General features: G+C 35.9%; 1 protein-coding gene across 1 annotated transcript; it reads left to right on the plus strand.

Annotated features, from left to right (window-relative positions):
* Positions 1-27,856, plus strand: NEIL3 (nei like DNA glycosylase 3). The gene is made up of 13 exons (XM_053976668.1): positions 1-16; positions 1,858-1,916; positions 3,064-3,179; positions 5,144-5,278; positions 6,576-6,789; positions 7,857-7,931; positions 10,383-10,549; positions 13,536-13,705; positions 16,012-16,414; positions 17,001-17,105; positions 18,280-18,454; positions 19,268-19,424; positions 27,312-27,856. The coding sequence occupies exons 1-13, from the start codon at positions 1-3 to the stop codon at positions 27,425-27,427; spliced, it is 1,908 nt and encodes a 635-aa protein (XP_053832643.1). The 3' UTR covers positions 27,428-27,856.
* The last annotated feature ends 95 nt before the right edge of the window (positions 27,857-27,951 follow it).

Raw genomic sequence — 27,951 nt, forward strand, 5'->3', positions numbered from 1 at the left:
ATGCCGCCCGGTGTGGGTGAGCGCAAGCGGGCGGGCAGGAGCCACTGGGCTGCCAGGACACGGGGCTGACGGCAGGAGTCCGAGAGGGGTGGTGGGTGCCCCCTGTGCCGCGGCTGCCGTCGTCCGTGGGTGATGGTGGGTGTCATCCGCGAATACTGTCTTTATTCTTCCTTGAAGTTGTGAAATATTTCTTTCAGCAACATAATAGGTCTCGGCAGGTCAGATGTGTAAAGGCAATGCTGAAGCTGTAGCAACAGGAGATTTGAGAAGTAATGCGGGAAAGCTTTTAGAATTGCTCGTGTTCACTTAAGATAAATTTCAAAATAACATGTTGCTCGAGGAAACGTTAAGTACAAGGGAAATTATTGTTAATCTTCCTTCTTCATAATCTCCTCAGTCTAGGCATATTCTAGATGCTCTTTAGGGTCCCTTCTAAACCAAACCATGCTATGATTCTAATCTGTGAAACATGGGAAAGGTACACGTTGACCTTCTAAGGGGGTTTTTACTTCTATAATTATTTTTTAAGCAATTTTAATTAGACCAAGTATTTAAATCGTGAGTGAGTGAATGACTTTTGCTTTCAGTGTACACAGTATGTAATTTCCCTACTAGTTTGTAGCCTTTCATTGACAGCATAAAATAATTCACTAGTGTGAAGCTGCTGGGACTCATGAGACCTTGTAGGAGATGTGTCAGTAAGCAGGCCTTGGCTGATGAGTGTGTTGCTTCTGGCCTCTCTGGTTTTGATTACAGAGCTAGCTAAGGTATCTTTTTTTCCATGCCTCATTTTTGCTCATCTTTAAGAGATTATGTGTTGCTTGTATCACAAGTAAGTATATTGGATATCTCTAGGCAGAAAGTTGGGTAATTTTTACCCATTTTTAGTGTGTATAAAGCTGTGTAGGCGTTTGTGATTAAGGCACAGTGAGATAGTACTTCAGTGAAACAATTTAGGAAAGAATGTGGTTGAAAATACATCTGAGATATGTCTTAAGACTAGTCTTTATAGGTTAATATCTTTCAGGACAGATTTTTGAAGAAATGAGTTATTCTTTCAAAAAGAAATCTCACTCCCTCAAATAGATTTGTTACCATCATTTTGTGCAGTAAAAGGCACCTCAGGGCAGCCTCTATTCATTGGAAAATGACCAACCTAAGGGTCTTGGACTTTTTAGATTTCATAGAGGCTGCTAACCATGGCCAAAGCCTTACCCACTACTGAAGATTACAGTGTTTAGGAGAGTTTCTACTATGACAACTGTAAGGGTTTGCCTGATACCAAAGAGGTATGAATTTAACTTAAAATATTTGAAAAGACAAGTTAGTTTTCCATCTCAGTCATTTCTTATTCTGGTTTATTTTAAACAAACCTGAATAGCTTAAAGTTAAAATAAACTGTTGCACAGCAACAGACTCCAATACTTTTATTGGAAAGCATGAACTGCTTACATGGGAGCAAAATTTTGCTTTCTTCATATTTTGATAACAGACAAAATAAGTGATGTTATGCAAGAAATGTTTTTATTTTCTTACTTGACAGAATAATAACCATAAAACTCTCTAAATGTATATCATTTCAAGGTTATAATGCAGTGGGAAATTGCATAGAGAGTAGCTCTGAAATGTCACTAACTAGCAAAAGCCTGGCTGATTTGCCAGAGTTGCTTTCATACATATTTGCATTGAAATTGAGTGCTGCAATTGAAACACTGATATGTGTATCTGCCTTGCGGTCAGGGCTATGAGGACAGTGAATCTGCTGCTCGCAGATTCTCGTGCTAGTCAGGGGGACCTTCACAGGCTGAGAAGAATGGGCTGGTATAAAGTCAAGTTCAGCATTTGGAAAACTTGCAGAATCCTGCACTTGGAACAGAAGAGTGTCATGGAATAGCACAGTCCTGGCTGCTGCTCAGGTGGGAAATGGCTCTGCATCAAAAAAGGATTTTAGGGTCCTGTAAAAGCTGAGTCCATGTTGCAAGAAGAGGGACAGCCCCATGCTGAGCTCTGCAGGTTGAGGAGAGTGATGCTTACCTCTGAGCAGCAATTGCAAGGCTGCACCTGAGTTTCCAACTCCCCAGCAATAACAAGATAATAATATGCTAGAGTGAGTCCTCTGGTATGATTAGCAGGGTGAAGCACATGGTGCTCAAGGAGAAGTTGGCAGAACTGGGGTTTTATTGCTCTCCTCAGGTACCTGTAAGGAGGATATGGAGAAGACAGAGCTAGTCTCCTGTTGGCCGTGCACAGCAGATGTAGGTGACAACAGGAGAAGTTCTCATTAGGTATTAAAATTTTCTCATTAGGTGGAAAAATTTCCACCACAACAATAGTCAAGCCATGGAACAAGGGCCCAAAGAGGCTGGAGTGTCCATCCCTGGAGCTGCTCTGAATCTGACTGGACAAGGCCCTGAGCTCCCTGTCCTAAGTGTATTCTGCTTTGACCAGGCGTTTGGACTAGATCACCTGTAGGCATCTCTTATAATTTCAATGTATTTTCATGTGCTAAGCAAGAAAATATGACTGCTTTAATTTCACATTTATCTTGTCCTCTAGTAATGTCCTACCTGCTGCTCACCTGCTTCTGAGATTAGACTTTAAACTAGTAGGAAGAGAGATATCTCTGTGGGCTCAGTGGAGACTTTTCTGTAATACACAATGCACTATGCAAAATACTGAAAGGCTATTATTAACATTTGAAAAAGGATATAGATCTGCAAATGGCAGAATTGACACTGACATGTTTTTAATATTCGAACTGTACCTGTTTATTTTACACCAGTCTGAAACTCTTATTATAAATTCATGACTCGAAGCAAAAGGGATAAAATTCTCTGATAAAAAAAGATGTATTGTTTCAGTTAGGAAAAAATTGAGGTAAGTTATGATATGCTTCCTGGGTTAATAGTCCCATTGTTTTTGGTAGAATGCTTAAGGAGAAAATAGTTAATTTTGTCCGTGCTGGAAAATTAGTTTGTACAGCTGCTTGCTGAATATGTACTGGTGCTAGAATTTAAGCAGTATAAATTCTCTTTAATCTTTGTGTGTGTACTTATTTTTCAGACTGATGCAAATAGAGAGAGAATCTCTGGTCATGATTTCCTTGTTGGACATGTTTACAGGGGTGTGGAGACATTGGGAAAGGAACTTTTTATGTATTTTGATCAGAAAGCTTTGAGGTAAGTGAGAAAAAGACTTCCTATGCATTCAGACTGAATGTATTTGTGGGGGGGTCATCTTGATCTTGTTAATGGCACTTTCAGACATTTGAAAGTGTTAGAGAGAAACTTCTCATCAGCCTCTCTGCAGTACAGGTGTACTGGATATAGTCACATGTTTAGATAATTTACTGCTTTATTCCAAGATTCAGTGTAAAGGTATCTGAAAAGGACAGTTTTTTACTGACCTGCTTTTTTTCAAACAGGAAGTTGCATTTTCTGGAGACAAAACAGTTATGATACATGCAGTGCATTCAGATCCCTGCAATATTGTGTAGCACAAAATAATTCCAAAGTCTCACCTTTTTACTTTAAAACAAGAAATCATCAACTCTTCACTACTGCTTCTCATTGAATAACATTTCCTAGGTTTAATTAGCATGCCTTTTCTAGCTGTAATTAAAAAAATTTCTATTTTGCCGTATTTCAGGACATCAAAGGTAATGAGACACTTTAGAATTGAATTTTATAAGTTTCTTAATGCTTTTGAATGTAAACGTGTAGTGATGATTCATTTTTTTTTTCTAGTCATGAACTGAGAAGGCACTAGAATAGCTAATAGTTGTGATTCTTAAAGTTTCTTTCAAACACTATACTGGAGCTTGGTAAATGAAACCATCAGCTATTAAATTGAATGAAAAATAATTTTCTGGAAGCATTTAGTGCATCACCATTTGTTAGCGAGACACAAGAGTTTGGTTTAAAAATAAATTTGCCTAGGTTTAAAAATAAGTTTCACTAGTTAAGCCTGTGCAGTACTACTCATGGTACTTGAGAACTGAAAATGGCTTTTGAAGATAAAAGTGATTGAAACAATTATATCACCTCATCTGACTTGTAAGAAGACTTTTGGAAAGACACAGGTTTTTAAGTAATTCATGGCATTAATTTTTTCATGTTTTAAAGAGATAACTTTAAGAATAGGCTTAATGACATATTGTCTTAGCCCATCTGTAAATATTTAAAATGCTTGTCCTTCCTGAAATGTAAGAAGTCTGGGCTTACTGGAAATAGAGACATTGCATTTTTTGGTCATTTATGTAGCTTAATCTGTTAAATCTTCTTGTAACTACAAAATAATCCTCTTTTTCTGATATACTGTATATAGTAATAGGCATTCCTGCTATCTGATGGGTTTTAGGACCTGATTGTACCAGGTGAATTTGTAATAAATGTATGAGATAATATTCAGACTTGTCCTTTGCTCAAGCATAACTCCTTGCAGAATATTTGATAAAACTTAAGACCTCTTAGAGCATTACTAATCTGTAAAATGAATGCTTGAAAGGGTCTGTTCTTCTACTTTGCCATCTGTGCATTTTTCAGTTTATTTCTTTTATTAATTTTTAATTGACTTGCAGGTTTGGCTGTGGTTGTAGGCAAAGAAAAGCAGAAAACAACATATGGCAAATACTAATTACGTTTTTTGTGACGTTACTGGATTTAGCTGCAATGTGATAACAGTGGTGAGAATATGGGGACTAAATTATTTCTTTTCATACCAGGTGACTTCTGCCTGATTTAATAGAAAAATTTCTGGTCAAGTGGCCTCATTTTGTTCAGCCTTCCTGAAAATTTAAGAATGTGTTGGAAGATCAGCATGTCAAGTGAAGAAAAATTCTAAGTGCACCAGAAAATGGTGCTTCTTAATGATGAGGTTTGATTTCTATATAATGTATTATGAAGACTACAAAAAACCAGCTATGTTTTGGAGGTATTTTTTACTTGGGGAGAATTCTTTCTTCTTTGGGAACTGAGCATTCTGTAAGCTAAGTTTGTTGCTGTGTTGCTGGTAATGTCTAGAATTTATGTACACACATACTGACTTGGTTAGGTAAGGTTCACAGCTCTAAAAATAGACTGGTGTAGTGCTTGGAAATGATATTGAACTTAAAATACCTAAAAAATCTCTCTTTCTTTCCAAGGATTCACTTTGGTATGAATGGTTCCATGCACATTAATCCTGATGGAAGAAAAGACAGAAACGGAGCACAACCAATTTTGGAGATACAGCTTGTGGAGGATACTGTTTGTTTTTGGGATGTGACAGTAGAGTATAGGTAAAGCAGAAACTAATGAAACCATTTATTTCTTTTTATAACATTCTTTTAAGCTAAATGAAGAATCATGTGCAAATTAAGTGCTTGGATTCTATCAAGAAAAAACTTTTTAAACATATCATATTTATTGGTATGGTAATTTGAGTTTGTTACTTTTGTATCAGAGCTTACATACAGTTAAAATAGTTCTATGCTGTAGTGTCTTTAGGTAGTGTCAAGACTGGGAATGAAAGTTGGATTTAATTCTATCCTTAGATCTGTATGCTTAAACCCATTGCTCTGTTAATTTCTATCCAAGTCTCATTTCTTAACAAGAGTAACAAACAACCTGTCACAATTACTGGTTTCAAGTTTTTATGATCCCAAAGTTTGGGTTTAATTTTTTTCTTTTTGGAAGCAAATTTTTATAATTGTTCTAATTTACATTAAGCAGATGTTTATGCCCATTAGCACTGTACTTCACACTGCTAAAAAAAAAACCCCACCAGTAAGCTTGATTTTAAAGTGATTGAGGCTCTTGAGTGGAAATGGGCATGTAAATTCATGCAACATATATAAGTGTGCGTAAAATTACAAACCACAAAATCTCATGTAAGCCAAGACTTCTTGTATGGTATTATTTTCAAATGAATATGCTTATCCTAATAATACATATCTTAAGATATGAATATATATTTTTCTAAATTTTGTAACTACTGTTAATAATCTACTACTACATACATCTATTACATAATTATAATTTACTTGGTTGGTTAGAGCATGGTGCTAATAATGCCAGGATTGTGGGTTTGGTCCCCATTTGGAACATTTACTTAAGAACTGGACTTCATGATCCTTATGGGATCCTTCCAACTCAGAATATTCTATGATTCTTTGAAATATAATATATAAATATACTTTACATATATATTATATACACACGTATAAATGTCATGTTGTAACTAGTGGACCATGTAACCATACAATTAGGTATATTTGAGGGTCTAAACACATGGGCTTTCCATCTTGGAAGTAGTTTTAAAGAAAGGAGCTAGCAAATATTTTTCAAACTAATAGGACCAAAATGAGATTATTTCTTATATGTTGGCCTAGATGCATGTTCCATGCACATGTCATTGACCTGTTTTTGGAAGAGGTGTTTAATGGAATTTCTGTGCCACTTCTTGTCATTGTTATTTTCGTGGTTTCTGTTATCTGCATATAATGTTCTAATTTGTTGTGTTGGTTTTTTAAAACCACACTGCAGTATTATAATATATTTAAAATAAAAATTAATCAGCGTATTTTTCTCTTCCAGAAATGCAGCTGAGTGTGAGCAGAAAGTGAGGTTGATGGAAAGTTTGGATGTCTGTTCTCCAAAGTTTAGCTTCTCAAGAGCAGAACATGAGATTAAGCAGCAGAACACCCGTATGTTGTGTGATGTGTTACTGGATCAAGCAGTATTACCTGGAGTGGGAAATATCATAAAGAATGAAGCACTGTTTGATAGTGGCCTTCATCCAGCTCTTAAGGTGGGTGAATGTCTCAGATGGTTTTTAAGGACACCAAAATATTAAGAATTTAAATACATATTGATTTAATATTTTGCTATCTTCTTACCTTTGTCATCTGTAATTTCTTAAGTTATTCTTGGACACTAAATTAATGTTTTATCATTATAACAGGAGGTTTTTGTCTTGGCACTCCTTGGAGCTGATTAGCTTTCATATTTTAAGTCTGGCATCTTGTTACGGTACCATTAAACTGACATTCCATAAATAGGGGAAAGTGAAAAGAGCTCAGGTTTTTTTGTTCATTTACTACCCCAAAATAGTTTATGTGGTAGAGTTGATAATTTTTGCAGCTGCTTCTTCCACTTCTTATCCTGCTAGCTGGCATCAGTTGTTTTTTCTACCATTGCTTATCATACTTTTTCTGTTTTAAGATCCTCAGGCATGTGTTTTCAAACTTTGGTTGAGAAGATGATATTTGCAAAACAGAGATTACATAGGATGTAAATGGAAATTGGAGAAGATTAGTAACTGAAAAATTTTTTAAACATAGTATTTTGAAAATTGTGCATAGGATCAATCTGAATTTTAGTTTTATGTGATATGGCAAAGAAAAACAAAAATGTGATTTAAAAATTTGGATTATTAAAAAAAATAAATTTAGTTGATACGTCTCTCTAATTGTGATGCCTTTGACTTGCTTATTCTTCCTGACTACCTCTCAGAGCAAAGAGCCTCAGATGATAGATCCTATTATGATACATGAGGAAATTAGGAGGGATATGAGACTTGCTAGCTCTGTTATTCATGTGATCATGAACTCTTTGGTCAATATAGGGCAAGACAACTGAATTTTCTACCACATATTTTACGTGGTTGAGGCAAAGCATGCTATTTGGTATGCAAGCAGTGAGTTTTTGTATTATAGAATGTAAACGGGTACCGTTTTACTGAGATTATATGTATAATACAGCATCAGGGAATTATCACAACATGGAGAAAAGCAACTCCACATCAGTGTTCAAAGTGCATCTACCTCATATGTCTTTTTTTGCCATTGTCCCTTAGCATTCTTTTATTTCTTACAGGTTTGCCAGCTGACAGATGAGCATATACATCACTTGGTGAAAATGACACGTGATTTTACCCTGCTTTTTTATAAGGTATTGGCACACATTTCTGGAAAACTTTCAAAATGTTACACTGGCATTTTAGCTATGTGTGATCATCTGGTGAAAAAAGTATAAAGATGCAACAAAGCAAGTGTTCCCATAAATAGGAATGTTGGTTTGTGTGCTCTTTATTAATTGTGAATTGTCAGATGATGGAAAGGTAGGGAGAGTCAAGATTGTCAAAATATGCAGAGCTTGGCCCAAAAGACTTTCACAGATGCTGCCTGAGGGCCAGTTCAGTCTATCTGTGCATGTTCTGTTATGCCAGTCTGAACATGTCAGAATTGATGTAGGCTAAGGACAAAGTTACATGTAAGGTAACATAAAGATTGCTCTTCAAACTGGGAAATAGAGATTGTCCCAGGGAAGTATGAAGGTAGTTGATGTGGCTTCCTATATAAAACTTGAACTAGCAATTAAATTTATTTGACTAAATAGTTTGCAACTCCTAATAACTTTTTTTTCTCAACTGAAATAATGGTTTTGGTTGATAACGTGAAATAAATTACAATTTCTCCCTACTGCTATAACTTCAGTACGACTTGATTTCTTCCCATATAAACTCCATAATTCATGGTGCTCTTTAACTTTCCACCATAGAAAAAGAGTGAATTTTACCTAATTCTTCTATGTTTTGTTTCTTTAAGCTGCATACAAAAAAAATAACCAGCAGTAGTGACATTTTTGTCTTTTTCTCTTGATGTTCATGAAAGGCAAGGAGCTAGCAGTGCTAAAAAAGAATTTTTTTGGTAGGTGAGGGCACCTAACATTTCTAAAATCATAAAGGCTAAAACTAATTTAAGCCTGCTTAAATGTCTACTTTCCCTCAAACCACTAAAGAGTACTTTGGTTTGTTGGTAGGGAAATGTTTTCATTTCTCTGAACTTCATAGTGAAGTCTGCCAGTAAAGAGACACCTTCTAGTTCTGCAACAATGCTAATACTCAGAAATGTAAAGGCTTTTGGACTGATAATAAACAAGTTATACTTTCTGTCTAGCCAATTTGAAAACTTCTGTAGTCCACACTTAGCAAGTACTCACCAGTCAAGTACTTTTAAGAGGGCTAGCCTCTCCTTCCATCTTAAAGAGACATAATGAAAATATGTTAATGAGGGATAGTGCTTGAATTTTTTTAATAGACTGTTATAGATTGTTTGCCGTCATCATATTGTATCATTGCAGATGCAAAGATGAAGAATCTTTTTTGTGTAAAAAGCTGTTGCTTTTGTTTGTTTTTTGCATAATAGAATGGGAAAAAAGCTACTTATGAGAAACTGACTGAAAATCTTGAGGAGGCAGCTGTGAATATTTATGCAAATATATATTAGTAATTCGTTCTGATTGAATTAGTCCTTTGCACTGGCACAAGAATTCTCTTTCAGCAAGACTAATGAATAAGAGCACAGTAGAAGCAAATATACTGTGCTCAAAGACACCTGTGTTTTGGGAGAACTCCAAGGGTTTTCATATGTTACGGAGCTAGAGCTAGTGAACTCTGCCAGAGCTGTGCTGGTATTACTTGGCCAGCTGTGGTGTCATTTGAACTGAGCCCAAGGATTTGCAATTGTAGGGCAGAAACTTGGGTGGCTCTGTAGAGTTGGCTGCATCTCTACTGGGCAATTCTTGTTTGGCTTTTTTTTTTTTTTTTGCCACTTTTAGCTGTAGTGTGTCTATGCTGACTTCATGGGTGTTTTGGGAATTGTCTCATGAAATGTGCCTGCCAGCTGTCTGGAGGCTTTTCAGGTCACTGCCCCTGGGCTTGTACTATACTTAATTTAATACAGTTTTCTGCCAGAATCTGGGGTGCCCACCATAGTGCCAAGTGGCTTTTCATGAGCCAAGTTGTCTGGCATGGCCCGGGCCACAATGAAGCTGAGCAACTTTACTGGGCGCTATTCAACATTTACAAAATCTTGGGAATATTTCTGCATTGCACAGTTCTTTAGGTTTTGGGAAGGCTTATTAACCCAGATTGTAGCATCACATCTGGGCAGTGCTGTGTTTTTCGCTCTTTTGGGGGTGAGAGAAGGTGGTGTTTGTTTTGTGGTTTATGTTTGTTTTGTTTTCTGTGCTGCATTGATTGGAGCTCATTAGCTCTTCAAGAAGACTCCTGCAGGTGTCAGGTCAAAGACTACTGGTGCTGAATCAGAGCTAGCTGGTCCAGCTGAACTCAGAGTTTCCAGCATGTATTTTCTTGCGCCTTGCGCTTTTTTTTTCTGCCTTTTATTTCATTATGTGGAGAATTACAGACACTGTTATACCTGATTTGTCAATTCTTTACATAAAATAATGTGAAATAGAGGGATAGCCTTTATTAGTGTCTCTCTTAAATATCTTCATCTAGTCATTGAGTTGACAGTTTATGTAGGGGTTTTTATTTTCAGACTCTCGTAGAATTGATCCTGAGTCTCTAACTTGGATTTTAAACATGTTCTGTTTCAGTGCCGCAAAACGGGGTCTCCGCTATACCGACACTACAAAGTGTACAAGCGCCCAGCCTGCAGGGAGTGCAGTGGCAGCATCACTGTGTGTCGTTTGGGAGACCATAACAGGATGACTTACTTCTGCTCTCGATGTCAAAAGGCGGATCCCCAGCTTGTCAATCTTAGGTATGATGGTAACATGGTGACATTTCTAAGCACCTCAAACGGCTGTTACAGTAAGAGGACACCCCCTTTAAAATAGAATGGATCTCTGTGCATTTTATAACTAAATTAACTATGCCAGACAAAACCAGAACATCTTGCAAAAAAAAAAAAAAGTTTTGGCTATTGGTATTTAAAAATGGTTAGAAGCTTTGATTCTTTGCTACTATTCTTTTCAAAGGTGTCATCTATTATGAAGCAGCTATTACTCTAATCAAATGTAGGAATTACAAAACAATTCAGAGTACTGAGATTTATTCACTGAAACTAAGTCACTGGAAAAGTTGCCCTTTGTTGTTGATGTTATCAATATAAAGGGCATGGATGTTTCCACACAACTGAGTTGAATATCATGAAGTAGGTATTCATCTTTCTTTTTGCAGGATAGCCCCATCAGTCCTGGCATATCTAGATAGCTGTGCATCTGTGCAATTTTCTTCTGGATATAGACTTACACTGAGGATAAGTAAAACTTCAGTAAATTCAGAGTGCAGCAAATATTTTAGGGGCTTGGTACTTTTTCTTCCTCCTCATTGGATTTTAAAAGCTTTTGCTATAGGTGTGCTACAGAGGCACTTTCAGTTCCGCATAAATTGTGCTAGCAGCAGCTTTCCTCCTTTTATTTCAGGAAAACAGAAAGTGCATTTGATATCACAAAGGGTCAAAAGGTAAAAGTTGCAAAAGTACCTTATTCAGACTTAGGCATATGTTATTCTTGAAAATTTTCATCTGAGGCTTCAGAATTCTGCCTTTATACTCTGTCAGTCTAATGTAAGATGCTGTTTCACTTTGCTACTTTGCCTCGTTAGTGTGTATATATATATATAGATTAGATAAGATTTACAGAACACACGAATCCCTCTCCTACCTCCAAGCTTCTTTCAAGACTCAGATGGCTGAAGGGATTTTGCTTAAAGCTTAAAAAATTGCCTTTGAGTACAGATCAAATATCAAAATTTCCAGCATGGAAGATAAATATTTCACAAGCTGATAACCCAAATCTGCTGTATTTTCAGAAAGTAATAATGAGAAATATTTTGCAGAAGTGTAGGAAGACAGCATTCTTCTGTTGAGTCAGATAACTAGAAAACAATGTCAGGAAAAAATCTTTCTCTTTTCTAGAACAAGTAGTGATTTAGCATTTTGTTGTTGTACTTTTAAATAAACAATTAAAGAGTGCTGTATTTAAGTGAAAAACATGGTAATGGTAGCTATAAAATAAAAAGATGGTTTCTTGTCTTATCCTTATCCTAATGGTCAGTTGTTTGTTTTCTACTGCTCTCTTTTCAATTTTACAGTAACTGTTACCATATAAAATTATGTATAGCTCAAGTAATTTATTTGCCATTCCAGGCTTTTCACATTTAAGGACTGGAAGATTGCTACAGATCATAAACTGTAGAATTCAACCCAGTGGTTCTTGGGTCAAGTCAAATAGCTTATGATTTTGCTCAACTGAAAAAAAAATTAGAAAATACCCCATTACAAACTTAGCCCATCAAATTCAAATGTACCTTGAATTAAAAAAATAGACCTTTCCCTACATATTTCATAAATTGGGAAAGGGTGTGGAGGGTATAATGACAGGAGAGATGACACAGGGGAACAATGTAGAATTAAATTCCCAAACATGACACACTGAATATATTCACTCTAGTAATGCATTTTTTGATAACTGAGTAGAACAATTGATCTAATAATGTGAAAATACCCATTTTAACACTTGCAGTTCAGCTGTTTTGTTTGCTAGCCACAGTATTTTGGTGAATGCTGCTGTAATGTCTGTTCTACCTCTTAACAGCACAGACTCTTTGGTGTGTCAGCGGTTCTCATTATCCTCCTTAATTTTCGTGTTGTGGAAGATGTGGTAGGTAGTGGATATCTCTACCATCATCTTAGAACTCTAGCCTCTTACAGAAAGTGATCATTATGGAAAAAGTGATGGGTCAAAGGAGTGTCACAACAGTGCCCAACTACAGCATTTGCATTATTGATTGAAGTGCTTAAATTCTTAGGATTAATAAAAGCCTCAAAAAGTCCACAGTTCCACAACAACCATATAAAAAAACCACTTGACAACTTATCAACCATAAGTTGGATAATATCATAGCTCTTGGAAATATACATACATAACTTACTGAACAGGTAAGTTCAAGTTACATTTAACATGCTGTCAGTGTTTGGATACAATGACAGGAGTAGCCCCTGGTAACAGGAAGCTGTAAAAGGAGTAACTATGATTCTAAATGAGTCTATCAACATATGAGGTTATAATTTACAGGAAAATAAAAAAAACTAAATCTTTAGTGGTGTCTGGAGTACCTTTGTCTCAGAAGTCACAGCTAGGTTCCTTAATTCTGAACAGGTTCCTACATTTTAAAAGACTTTCCAGCAAATGGTGACTTTCTAACTTTTAAAGCTTTCAGTGCTTCTGGCTGTTACAATAAAAAAGTGAACTTATGTGTAGCATTCAAATGAGAACAAAAAAAAATTATTTGTTAGACTGTGTGATTTCTTCAGTTCATCTTCTAAACAGTTCTTCATCCAGTAATGCATTTGTTAGCAAGTGTTGTGTACAAGAGATGGGGGAAAGCTTTGAAACAGTCTCCCTTTCTCACCAAGCTTTTTGCTGCAGTACTTGGAAATAATAGGGGATCTGAGAGACTGGGGCATTGTCCTGGAGAGTACATCAGTTAATTATTAACTTTCTGTCAATTTCTGGTTTAAATATTTTTATTTGTATTACTTCTGCTACATTTGGAAAGATTTGCCCTTGAGGTAAAGAAAAGAAAATTCAAACTTGAACAGTGACATGATGTCCAAGCTCTGATAGGAGGCTTAACACTGCATACTGCTTGTTCTCTAGCCCCTGCCTCCCTGCACAGAGTGGTGTAAGGCAATTTGTAGAGGGAACGTCACAAAACACTAACATCATTCTTTTGTTTCACAGCAAACTGCCAGCTAGAAACAGCCTAATTGGCTGGGCATATGGCAGGGGGTCATGTTCTAATGAACATGTAGCTCAGAAATCTGAAGAGGAGTGGACATGTATGTGCTGCACCCTAATAAACAAGCCTTCTGCTGAGATTTGTGATGCTTGTTTGACTTCAAGACCTGAAGGTATTGAAGGGTTGTCTGGCATCTGTACTGGGAAAGAGGGGAGGTCTATGATTTCGGTGTAGTTTTTTGTAGAAGTGTCTCATTGTGAATCATATATATATAACTAGCTAACCTGAAGTCAGGTTTTGAGGAAATCTTACACAGACAATATGGAAACTGTCTTGTCTTAAACCCTATAAGTGTCATCTTCCAACCTGGTGTGCAGGTGGGATTCTATAGATAAGTGTCTTCAGTGACCTTTGTTTTTACTGGGGCAGTGAGAAAAATCTCCATTCTTTCAACTTTTCTTAAAATCCTTCAAAGTTTGCAATGTAACTCTGAATTAGAAATCACCAAAGGTCAGAAAATTAACTGTCATTCTTTCATGTGAACAAAAGCAGTATATTTTAGTACCCTTTTCTAAAAGGATGCCAGGTTTCTCTGGGGCTACTTTTTTCCCTTCAAGTTCAGAGTAAAAATGATTCTGAACTTCTTACCTCAATTTGTTGTTTGTCTCTTGTTGGAGCTTTTAATGCTGCTATCTACATGAAATATTACTTCATTGCATAATCATTTAATGACTGGTGTGATGTGAGGAAAACCCTTATTTGGCACTAGCTATAGTTCATTTTCTCAGGTCAGGAATCAATAAAAGTATGTCTTCATGCCTTACATGACAGTTGTTGGCAACACAGGCTAATCTTGCATAATTCTTCTGCCAAATCAGCACCAGAAACCTGAAAATTTTGATCTGTTCACAGAATAAGATTTACCAACTAACATTTATTGTGGAATTAATTCTGTCAGCTGGCCTTTATAATATATCATAATATATTATAAAGGCCAGCTGACAGTATGTGTACAAAGGTTTTAAGCTTTGAAACAAATTGTTCCTTCTCCAGTACTTCTGAGTTTTACTTATTTAGTTATATGCAATTACTGAAATCAGGTGTGGAATTTGAAGTTGTCTTGGACTTGATGGAATACTGTTGGGAAATATTTTTTTAAAAAAATAAGACTTTATTTCTGCATAGGAGTGGTATTTGAGATTTTTTTTTTTTCAAATATAGGTTTGCTTATCTCTTTTTTTTAATCCTTAAGAGTCTTTCCCCTCTCACTTGGTTCAGTGTTTGTTTTTTATGTTGTTTCTAAAATTACCTACTGTCAGCAGAAAAGTTTGAATTTTTGAGGATGGAATACTTTGTCTGTAAAATTAGCTGCTGGCTTTACAGCGAAATAATTCAGTCTGTAGACAGATAATTATTTACCATTACATTGCCATTTCTATGCTCCTTTGCTAAGTACAAGGCCAAGCTACTACTATTCTTTCTTAAAAAGTCTGAATGAAACGAGTATGTTTCACTGTGCAGTAGTAGCAAAATGGAAGTTGCTTGGAAACAAATAATGTTCCAAGTCAAATGTAGAGATTCTTATTTTGTTTTTGAGTGAGAATGCCTTTGGAGTGAGTGTGCCCTTGTGCATGTCTCATCTACCCATGTTCTGCTTAATTCCCTCTTCTTTGTATGGAATACACTGGATATAATAGAAAAGGAAGGACTCTCTCCTGGAACACTATGGTTTCACAGCTACCTAAAAAGACTGCAGATAAGATGCCATTAGGTTTTCACCCTTTTCTCATGAAAGGGATTACCTACAGACTGCTTATGTATTAAATTGGCATTAATAAAATATTCCCATTCTTTTGAAATTATTATTGCCCACTAGGAGGGCCTTTGATTCTGTGAAGAAACTGTTGTTTATACCACAAAGCAAATGTCTGAACTGCTTTCTTCTGAAAAGCCTCTTACAGTAACTAAATTTGGATGAACACAAAGTTGGGAAAGGATGGGAACTTTGAAAACATTGGAAACCCCAAAGTCTGAATATTCCTTTTTGTATCAATAGTAAGGTAATACTTCAAAAATGGATAATGTATTGCTGTTTGGATGTACTATACTCTGTGATCTCTCATTAATGGGGTTATGAAAGGTTATTTTGAATATTTTAAATACTTTAATCCTTATGTTTGGGCCAAATTAAATTTTTAATGGTTAATTGTCCAATAGCTTTCATTTGCGTAGTACTATTAACTGATCCTACTCAAGCAATAGTAATGCTATCTTGATACACGTTTTACATGATTCTAAGAGTGCATAATTTTTTTTATTGTAAGAAATCTTGTACTCTTGTCTAATTTGTGACAGGTTTTGAGATGGTACTGTAAATTTACTCTTTCATTCTCCACATGACAAATTACAAAGACATATCAGAAATATAATGTAGCATTCTATGCAGATGGATTATGACTAATAACTTTTTTTCCTCAGTTCCAAAGAAGGAGAGTTTTGAAGATTCTGCAGCCTTTAACACAAACTTAATGAAGTACCCTTGTAATGATTTCAGAAAACCAAGCACAGAAATAAAGATCAATAGGAAAACTGCATTTGGAACTACAACTCTTGTCTTAACAGATCTTGGTAACAAAACTGTTTTGAGAAATGATATCCAGGTATCTGGTGGACACTCTCAGTGTGTTTTTCCAAAAAGCAATTGTAAACAGATCCAAAGCAATGCCTGCCAGTCAGGGGGAAGAAAAGACAAGGACTGCTCATCACCTGTAACTGCCCTGGCTTTGTCCTCCTGTCAGCAGCCTGTCTCTTTCAAACACATACAGAAGAAACAGAAAACTGATCATGTACCTTCAGTTCACCCATATAATACAGCAATCAGGTATGTATTCTAAAATGAAAGCAAGTCTTTATAATCCCATAAACCAACTTTATCCTTAAAGATTAATTGAATACTGTGCTGTTTGGCTCAGACAGTGTTGTCTTTGGATTTCTGCCAGAGGTAACTTATTCTAGACTAACTATAATTTAATTCAGATTTCAAAAGCACTGAATTACCTAGGCTGTCACTAGAAAAGTCCTGATTTTGGCATCTAGCTGGTACTGCTGTAAGCTAAACAGCTGTTCATAGCTCAGCTATTCCCATTGAATAGGCCAGTCTTAATTTTAGTCTTAGTTTTAATAGGTCAAGCACATTTCTGCCTAAGGAGTTGTCTGATCTTAGCAATGTAGTTGCTATTTGCTTAGAGAAATCTTGAAATCAGTGTGAAAGATTACAAAAGGAAGCTATCTGGATGAATATATTCTAATTAAAGTTATTTGTCAACTACCAGGTTTCTGCATTCTTCCATGAGAGGAAGCTCTGTACAGTTACCTTGATGAGCTTCCCATCACTGTTTTTATTCTTAACTTTCCTCCTCATTCTGTATATAACCACTTAAATGCTCTACCCATACTTTTATTTACAGAGCCCTGTTCAGACACATCCATTGCCTAGTTAAGAGAAATGTGAGAATCTATGAGGGTTGTCACAGAAAAGTTGGGCATAGTAACAGCAGTAATGGGAGTGCAAGGTAGATGTCACTTACAATGGCAAATTATGCAGGCTGAATGTGAAATATTGATGATATGTTACAAAATTCTTCGTCATGTGTCTGTTCTGAAATACAGAAATTACTTCTTACATTGCTGAAACACCAGTTTTGAAATGATCTCGCTGACTAGCCAGGCTAGACAGAATGAATACAATTCCTCCTCATGCTTTCAGTACAGACTGAGGAACTGAGGCTGTGGGCAGGATAATTGAGAATACAGAGGACTGTGAACAGGAAATGAGATAGTATCAATCATGACAACAGGTTGTTGTAGCAAGTCATCAACTAAAATGCTTTTTTTTTTATAGTATTTTCTTAAGCAACCAAAACCAACAAAAAATCTGTTGGTTATTTTTATCTTGTGTTTTAATGAGGTGTTGGAATAAAACTGCTGGTGTCTGCAGGACTGCAGTCTTCCAGACATAGAAGACAACATAAAATTCCTAAGCTGATAACTTCACCAGAATGAATTAATATTTTCTCTTTTCATTAAGGTTCCATTACTGCTTTTCTGCTCTATAAATATATTGGAAAGATACATTTCAGAACATTAATCTTTTTCATGTTACTATTTTTAAATGAAACCTTGTGTATTGCAGATAGTCAGAAATAGTCTCAATCATGAAGAAGAAGGAACCTTTATCCCATTCAGAGAATTCTATTCTATCCCATCACCTGGATTATTTCTTGTCCAAATGTGATTTGGAGCATTATTGTAACTTTTCAGTAAAGAGGGTGGGAGTCTTTTCTGTGAAGCATACAAATGTCTTCAGACTGGAGTAATTAGTGGTACTGGTCTTTTTCCCACTGAGAGCAGAATACTATTTTAGAACATGTCAGAATTTGAGGTGGGCAGTATAACATTGGTAGTAATATTTATTTTGTTTCATACATGAATTTGAGTACTTCAAATTAATTTAAGACATGGTGGAGAAAACTGGTATAATACCTCAAGGAAAGCACACAGTTGTGTCTATTCACAACTTGCAATTGCTCAGCTTTAAATGCACAATAGGGTGCATTAGAGAAGCAAGTCCTTTGTCACTGTGTGCAAAAGTACGCTGGGTGAGCTATTGTAATGGTAGAAGAGAGTTCTTTGGCTGGTAATCCCTTTTAAATTACGCAGAAGTCATTTTGTAACCTGTTGTTACAGCGCACCTCAAACTAATGTGACAGATGATACTCGGATGTTGAGTATGGGGCATCCTCGGTGCAGTAAACACGGCCGTCTCTGCAGCCTCAGAGTTGTGAGAAAGGACGGAGAAAACAAGGGAAGGCAGTTTTACTGCTGCCCTCTCTCCAGGGAAACTCGGTGTGAATACTTTCAAGTATGTGTAAGACTTCAGGGTCTGTTTTTATAATCAGTGCTTGTTCCTGCAACTTCCTTGGCCCAGTGACCTGTCAGTCATGGACAGATATATTCCGTTTAAAGTTTGACATAAATACTCTTGCACACTGAATTGAAACTAAGAGCATAATAATAGCTTATTGAACTTAACAGTTTTAGTTACGTCTCTTAGTGTTGAAATGGCACCTGCTTGTGCAAATGCTCTTAATCTACTTCTGAGTGATGTGAAACACATGTATAAGAGAAATACGGGTTTGAGGGTACCTGTACAAGTTGTTTAGATCAACTTCTTCCTAAAAGGACTATAACAAACTAGATCAAATTGTCAGCCTTGTTTCTGGCTAACCACAATCCTGACAGCCTCTTAGGATGATGATTCTGTAATCTGCTTGGGCAAAGCCTCCCACTGCTGCACTAATACCTAACATGACCTTCCTAGCTGCAATTGGTGGCCTCTGCTCCTTGCTATGGATGTAGATGTCTTAAAAGAGTTTGACCTGAAAAGTGACTTGACAGTCATGACTGTGGTTAATAGATGAACTCAAGACAGTAATGCCTAAATTTGAAAAAAACCTACGTGCTAACATAATTTCAAGTTACACCAGTCAAAGTGCGTGCAGTTGCAGTTGATGTTAAAGAAAAATCTAAAAAGTGTTCACAAAAGAGATAAAATTAATCTAAGTACTAGGAAGAATTTCTTCCATAGCATCCCCTATAGATCTTTTTCTATTGTCAATTTTAAAATAAGGAATTTATAGCCATCACATGTGCCTGAAACCTGTTTCTTTGGCAGTGGGCTGACTTGGATTTTCCATTTTGTAACCATGGCAAGCGATGTGTTATGAAGACTGTGTTGAAGATCGGTCCCAATAATGGAAAGAACTTTTTTGTGTGCCCTCTTGGGAAGGAAAAACAGTGTGACTTCTTCCAATGGGCAGAAAATGGGCCAGGTATGCAGATTCTTCCATGATGCTCGTGTTACAATTACCTGTTCTTCAGGATGTCTTAAGTGCACACAACATTCGTAGTAATTTCAGTTTTGTTCTTTTTCCCTGTTCACTCATTAACTAGTAAAAGAGCTCCAATGTAAAGAACATATCTAGAAAAAGTAATTTTACACAGTCCTGTTAAAAATTAAACACTGCTTGTATGCAGCTTACAATTTTGAAATAAACATTTAGCTTTAAACATACTGTGACATACTATTGTATTTCTAATAAAAAATTGCACAGTTTCCTTTTCTCATGTATTGTTTTAAATTTTCATATATTGTTTAAAATTTTCTTAAGTGTAAACATGTATTTAACAAAAGTGAATAAAAATAATATACTTTATTAAATACCACTTTGTGCTTAAGATGCTACAGCAATGAACTGTAAAATTCAAATGTTACAACTGTTGATTGACCTTGCTTAGATTTGGAAAATGACAAAAAACTTCCCTAAAACAAATAATGTGACTCTTTGGTTTTCTAAATTATATATTCTAAATCCATGTCTTAATGTTTTCTTCTGGTTGCTACTGAACATTTTTTCACCCACTCCATATGTAATAGATAATAAAATCTTACCTCCAAGATACTTAAAACTCAGTTTATATTTGTTGGTTTTACCACGATTTGCTGAAGCAAGGGCTAAACAGAATACGCTAAGCTATCAAATCAGAAACAGAATTCTTCTAATCTTTAGAAAGTGTACTATAGATACCAAGGAAAATGAGACTAATGAAATGGTCATACATCATTCAGTTGCAACTAGTTTTTAATTGAAAATAATGGGAAATAGTTTTGCTTCCCAGCAAAGTATGTGGGATGAAGCACATTTAAAAGCACCTTACAAATGGTTCTTTCATCTGTGCAAATACTTGTGGTGTTATGTTTTGTGGAGGACTCCTTGATTTTCTTGAGAGCATTGTATAACTTTATTCCAGTTAAATCTTCCATTCCATCATGCAAGGGAAACTGTTTAATTCTTTTCCTAAGCAGCACAAATTCAGAGGCTTTTATTCTTCCTCTTTTCAGTAGCCTTTGATACCTTTTTGGAATCTTTCAAAACTTTCCTTACATGAAGGAAATGTTTTTTAATCAGATTGTAGAAACTATAATATTTATGTTGCTCAATGGCCTCTTTCCAAGTAACATATCTCTTTCATGGGGTACAGAACTCCACCTGAGAACAAAACAATCTCCTTCACATGGTGAGGACTTATTTTTCCATTACTGTCTCTTTCTATGATGCTTCTTGTTGCAATGATATGTTGCTGCTAGCTTGTGCTTATACATCTAAATCTTTAAAATTGCAATCTAACTTGTTCCTCACTTGTATTTGTACAATTCATTGTGGTGATAAAGTGCTTGATTATTTTTAAATTGTACACGCTTTTGGATGTTTGGCACAGGGATTAATCTTCAGCAGTTCAGTTAAACTTGAAAAATAAAAAAGAAATACAACCATTTCTTATTACTTGCCTTCTATGAATGTTAAGATTTCTCTGAAGCTGGAAGTTAAATGAATTTTTCAAACTTTAACACATGAAAAATAACAGTTGGGCTCTTACTTTTTTTTAGCTTAATAGCAAGACAAGAAGTGAATATCTGTTTAAATAAAATACATAAAAGTTTTAAAGGATTAAGTGCTTTTGTTAGCTACTGCAATCACTTTTTCTGTTCTTGTATTTCTTGAATATGTTGTATATGGTATATTTGTACCAGCCTAATTTTACTATATGCTGTTCCTCACCTTGTGACATTACAGAACTAGAGTAGACAGGGGAATCAAAGGGCAAGGACACCCTGAGTTTATCACAGTGAACTAGCATATGAAGGAATCTCACATGTTTACACTTAAAGAAAGTAGGAAACGAAACGAGAGACAATGAATTCTAGTTCATTAGATGCCTCTGCAAACCTTACTGCTTTTGCCAACGCTGCTTTTTAAATTTTTCTTTTTCCTTTTTTTCTTTTTTTTCCCCTTGGAGATGATGGCACTTTGTAGCTTGTTTAACAAGGTCTGGCTGATAGCTGGTTATAACAAGTTTTGTTGCCAGCTTTTTTTGGGGAAAACTTATCTTGGAATTGAACCTCACTCAACCTTTCAAAAAGAAACTGCAACCAAGGGTGCAAAACCAGATAGAAGTCCTGATTTTCAGCTTTTATTCTAGTAGTTTACAAATGTGTTTTTATTTTTTCACATTGATTCATCTATCAAAGTGCAAGTGATGGAACCCACTTCTTTCAGATTTGTATGTGGCTTACACATTTTAATGGCTTGTGTAGCACACAATGAACTGTGAAGGATAAAAAGAATAACAAGTTCTAAGTTAAAAGAGGGAGCTGTTTTTCACAAAGATTTTCTGTAATTTCTATTCCTAATGAAAGCAAATGTAAATCTTTTAGAAAAGAAATGTAAAGCTTTTAGAAAAATACAGCCCTTTCTAAAGGCCTTAGGGTTCTGACACCGTTTTGTTACTTTGGCCTTTACCCAAACACAACCAAGAGAAATGGGAGCATTACCTAACAGCCTACAGGAGGCTGTTAGGAATGACAGGCTCACATAAGCTCCTTTGACTGGATGATTTCTAAAATGAGGTGCTGATGACAGTTCTGTAATAAAAAGGAGACTTCCAGTAAAGCTGACTTCTAAGTACTCTTGTGTACAACTTTTAGAGAGCTTTTTTAGACATTAACACTACATGGTGATAGCATGACTCATAATAGAAACTGTCTTTCACCTTAAGCTGAAAACATGTTTTATATACCACAAAATAACCTCAAAAAGCCCCTGAACTCAGCTGAGATACTATACAAAACAGGTTCTAGAGGATCAAATCAAGGTCACACAAGTTGTGGAGTAAAAACTTTAAACTCAGAAAATACTAATGCCATATGCCATAACCAGTTTCTGCTTTATTAGTAGCACTTTCATTACTATTACAGTTTAAGTAAGTTTAGGCAGAGTATTCCCTTCAGACTGAAATTAATATTTATTTTCCAATTGGTCCCATTCAGTTTAGAATCCAACAGATTCTATGCCTGGTTTCATGCCTTTAAGCCCTTATTTAAAATACTTTTTTATCTAGGTACTTGTTAAAGACAGGCATGCCATTTGATGTCCGTACAAATTCAGCAAATAAATGAATAGAATACTACTTATTAATTCACTGAGGAACAATTAAATTTACACTGAAAATATGCACTCAAGTTTTGGGACATGACTATGTCACAACTGTGACTACAGACCTTTACAATTATACAGCTATTCTGTATCCACCTTCCTACATAAAAAGGTGTTAGTTCTCAATTGTTTTTCTGGAATGCTAACTTACATAAGAGTCATTTAGCTCAATGATGGAAAGAGACTTTCAGAGAAGCAGAGGATGCCTTCCTTAATATCTGTATGAATGCTGATCATTAGTGGCTAAGCATCTTTCACATGAAATCAAAAGATATTGTAAAGTCTCTAAGAGACTTCACAGCAACTGTGAACATTCTAGAAGATTTAAAATTCTTTGCAATGCCTCTTCTCATACCTTTTTGCACTTTCTGTAATTCAGCTTGCTGATGATAGGCAGAGTTCATCATCTAGTATAACTTAATATTCTGCATGTCTGTTTTTTATTTCTCTGATACCTGAAAGGTTGTTTATTATGTCAAATTTTTACTTGAATATTCAAAACATACAATCAAAATTAATTTAGAAGTGTGTGGGAATGCACTCTAATTTATATTAGTGGAACAAAAAAATAAAACCCAATCTAAGGAGAGAACCCAACAAATTATTTTCCATATTAAGCTTATTAAAAATGCATCAAGCACATTTATGGGTGAGCAGAATTCAGAGTGTACACAGTATTGTCTAAACATAGTTAGTGCTTTAGTTACTTAACTTACTGAATTGCCACTGCTACAGAAAGTGTGGGTCCCTGCAGAGTTTGTATGCTTTATAATTTTTTATTATAAAATCAATTTCAAACAACATTACTGTCTTTCAGTGATAGGGTTATACTATGAAAAGGTGGTAACACATCTTTTAATACTAAGGTTTTAGGTGAATCTTCTTAACAGAGAGATGGCAGAGTAATGAGCAGAGTCTCGACTCTGAGCAGCTGAGCCTGACTTAAAGGTGGGATGAACTGTGTAGTTAGGAACACTGAAGGGGAAATTGAAGCAAGATTTCCTCTGTTTTGGCAGAGGAGAAAGCCCATTTGACTGGTTCAACTACTTATGGAGCTGAAATCTAAGTCAACACTAAAAGCCTATGTGGTCTAAATAATCATCTACCCTAGACTTCTGTAGCAGACGAGGATTTAGAATTTTTTTATGGCTGTTTTCTTTACACATAACTTCTTTTGTTCTATCACAGTACTCATGCTGACAGTGACAGTAATCATTTGATGTGAAAAAAATCCTGCATCTTTTATTAGAAACAAGGACACTGCAGTACGGAAGAGACCACCTGAAATGGGGTAAACTGAGAAACAGATTTTAAGCTTTATTTAAAAAACAATGCAGCACAACACAGGGATCATCAGCTTTGTTACTCACCCCCAGTTATGCAGCATTTGCAAGGTGCTTTTGCTCCAGCTAAGTGACTTTTGAAAAGTACAATACTGGCTTAGGCTAACATGATTTCAAACCTAAGGCTATATCCATTAAGAACAACTAGAGAAAAAAATAATGCATAACCTCTCATAAAAATAATTCAGACTACATTTCTCAACTATAAATAATTCAATACCAGCAAAACTGCAAAGATTGACCTAAACATAAAAATGAAAATTTTGAAATGTCTTTAGAAAAACACTAAAGTTACAAGATCTCTATAAACAAACTAAAATTTAAATTTCAATTTTAAATCTAGACTACATTTGAAGAGCAACTCTGCAATATAAAAGTTAAACTCATTACAATAGCAATACTGCTGAGCCTATGGAAGTGAAAAATACATTTAACCAAAGTTCCACTCAAGGCAAAGATGGTGGGCTGTTGGGAAATTTCTTAAGGACTGTACTTGCACGTGAAGTGGTCTTGAATATAACAATGTAACTTGCTTTGATTATAACTGAGAAATAACATCTAAATCAATACTTGGCCTTGTAGAAGATAAAAGTAAAAAATACACTCAACACTAGAATGTACAAACAAGCTTAAAATCCATTTGTATGAACAAGAAATTAGAAAAACAATGCACTTGCTTTTTTCCTGACTGTACACATGGAATATATAATTTATCCTTTGCTTCTCAGGCAGCTTTTATTAGTTGCACTGTATTTGCCACTTCTCAGCTTCTTTCCAAGGTTCAATCATCACCTAGTGTTTTAATACCGTACAGTTTCATCTAGAAATCCAAGCAATGTCTCATGCTACACTTCACTAGGAAAACAGAATATACTTATTTTTAGTCAGTCCAAAGTCATTTAATGAGACAAGGCTTTACAATAAAAAAAAAAAAAAAAAAAAAACCCAAAAAATAAAGCAAAACAAAAAAACTTATATAAAAGTAGGCTTTCAGCAAATGCATTTCTTAAAAACATGAACTGACTTCAAGCAGACCAGAACAAATATATCTAATATTATCATATCCCATTCTTTTGTCATAAATTACTCAGGATTACTGTAAGTAATTTAAACCAGTGTCAGATGCTAAAAGTAGCAACAATGTTACACAAGAAGTTCTCAATAAGGACAGGAGGTTTCAGAAAGTTACCTTTGAAACTTTTATATCCTTGGGAGACATGGAACCACTGAAAAGGAATTAAAAGTCAAAAAAACCCCACCATCACATAAACACATCAGAAAATATGTTTTCCTTTTGCAGGAGAAATGCACCAAACACAAGGTCTTGACATTAGCTACTAAAGGTTCTTGGATTCCCACATTGCCCAACCCTGACAAAGATCAGGGGATCAAAGCAAGGTGTAATCACACAAAGTATCCCTCTACAGCCTGACTTGGCATTTTTGGACAGAGCAATGCAGAATGAGACATAAACATAGAAAAAACTTTTGCCATAAAACTATTCAGATATGCAGATATTACAGCACATACAGATGTTTCAACTATTTATATTTTACTAATTATAATTTGTTTTGATAAACGAGAACAGGATTGAAACAGAAGGAGAAAAGCAGTTACAGGACAAAATAGAAGGTGGAATTCAGGTGAGGGGAATAAACCCCTGAAACTATAATGCATACAAGGACTTTCCCCTCACCCCCAAAAAATTGGCATGATTACTAACCTAAAACTTTATTTAGCAGATCTCAGGTGATGCTAGTTTGAATGTAATACATTAGATACTACTGAATTCAGTCCCTGATAACAATTACCAGCTGCAATTCAAACAACTTTTTTTTCCTCCTCATTGCTCTGCACAAGCTACATTTGGGTGCTGCCTAAAACATATTACTTTCAAATTCAGTTTAAAGCCTTATTGATTGCACATGGTGGATTAACTTATTGTTATACTAACACATGAAGCACATGGAAAAATTCAAGCACTTTAACTTTGTTTCTAAAATCTCTGGAAGCCATATAAAGCCTATTTTTCATATATCCATTTAGCTGTATCTGTTGTGAAGTCTTAAAATATGGTATGCAGGACTGACAGCTTTAATGGTAATAAATATTAGAAAAAAAAAACATTCCTGAGATAGCACTATTAATCAAGTTACACTTTTTTATTTTGCCAAAAATACTAGTCGTGTTAATTGCAAGGTTTCAGGTGACAATCAGCTAACAGGCTCTGCTGATTGAGAGGCGTCTTTTAATGACAGTTAGGTGATTATATTCACGCTATATTTAGAGCTTGTTTGGGCTGCTGGATTGAAAAAATAACAGAAAAAAAACCCCTTGCAGCTGAGGTTGGAATTGTCTCCTAGGAGCAAGAATGCCGGGGGGGGGACATACAAAATCTGCAGCTCTTGGATTCTACTCCTTTAGTAGCAGAACTGCAGGCTCAGCCACCAACTGGCTGCAGGCTGCATTTGCTCATGATGAGTGAGTCAAGAACCAGCCATACTCAGTGTTAAGTGCTAAAAAAAGCACAACTACATCAACTTTGAAAATGAAAGTCTACCCAACTGAAACTATTTATTTAACATCAAGTGTATGTGTAATTACCTTGCTTTACTGAAAGCTGCTAAGTTAGAGAATACTGTACATATCCAGTGAAAATATTATTTCCTAGCTGTTGCAAATAATAAAAGGATTTTGCATTGCAAAAAACCAGGAAGGTCTGTTCCCGCCTTGGTGCCTTGTCCATCACTCGGCTCCCCATCCCTCTCTTCCAGATTCTTCCATCTTGTTAGTCGAGTGATTGGATGAGGGCCAGGGGCCCCCTCCCTTATTCCTCCCCCATTGGTTTTTGTACCCGTCTATTCCCCTTATCTTTCACTCCCCCAAATCCTCCCATTGGTCAATGGGCGTTCCCTTTTCCTGGTTACCACCCCCAGATTTAAACTGTTGCCAGAGTGCAGAGAGGGCTCTCGGCTATTGGATCACCTGGTGTTCGGAGCTCCTCGGAGCCTGGATTAAAACCAAATTTGCTTCCTTAGCCTTGAGTTGGCTCCTTTCTTCTCTCCTTGGATGCTGTGTCTCCTCCATACTGGACTGACAGCGAAGCGCTCAGTCCAAGCTGCTCCCTGACTCTCCCAGAGATACAGGGGAGTGTCCCCTGCAGCTGTCTGTGTCACAACTGGGCAGGTGAACCCAGGGGGCTTCAGGTGGACACGACAGCAAAGGTCAAAAGAAATCACCTTCAATGTCCATTCACATACGATTTTGCCACCATGGTAAATACATTATAGTAATGGTAATTTATTCTATAATTTCTTTGCAGGCCTGCCAGATGACCGTAACTCTCTTCTCTGGTACAAGAGCAAGTCCAGCAATTTGTTTGGGTCAGCTAGAACTATAATTTTTCCAGAAGTTTTGGAAGACTTAATAAAGGTGTGAGTTTGAGGCAGTCAAGATGCAGGAAAATATGTATTCAGATTGCAGAAGAAAATAAAATGATTCCCACTTAATTCCCTGCAATAAGAATTAATGAATGAATGAATGAATGAATGAATGTTGCTGTTTCAGTTATAAAATATCCTGAAACATAAATTTAATGTGCTTGGCCATATGATTTAAGACAGATGGCAGTCACAATCTCTCACGTAAATCAGTGTGCACTTTTCACTTCAGGCTGTAACACTGCTTTACCAGACTGCTCACCCTGAAGCATTGTTTCCAAACATGTTTCTGTAACCCTGTTAAGTAAGGCTGAAGTAAACATTCTTGGATGTAGGAAAGATATACTGATCTTTAATTAATTACTGAGATTACAGTGATAAATTGTTCTCCTGTGGACAGGCTGCTAACATTGCTAGAACATCATTACAAATACTGAAATTTGTTACCTGTAAATTTCACATATGGGATGGCAGACCTGAAACTGTAACTGTATAAAGAAAACGGTTGTGCTGGTAGTCTCA

The sequence above is a fragment of the Vidua macroura genome, chromosome 4, assembly GCF_024509145.1.
Source record: "Vidua macroura isolate BioBank_ID:100142 chromosome 4, ASM2450914v1, whole genome shotgun sequence".
Taxonomy (NCBI): domain Eukaryota; kingdom Metazoa; phylum Chordata; class Aves; order Passeriformes; family Viduidae; genus Vidua; species Vidua macroura.

What these genes read in the sequence shown, in the direction of transcription:
- NEIL3 (XM_053976668.1), top strand. An exon ending in CAGTCCTGGCTGCTGCTCAG is followed by an intron (nt 1,917 to 3,063) that starts GTGGGAAATGGC and finishes CTTATTTTTCAG; the next exon opens with ACTGATGCAAATAGAGAGAG. An exon ending in GATGTGACAGTAGAGTATAG is followed by an intron (nt 5,279 to 6,575) that starts GTAAAGCAGAAA and finishes TTTCTCTTCCAG; the next exon opens with AAATGCAGCTGAGTGTGAGC.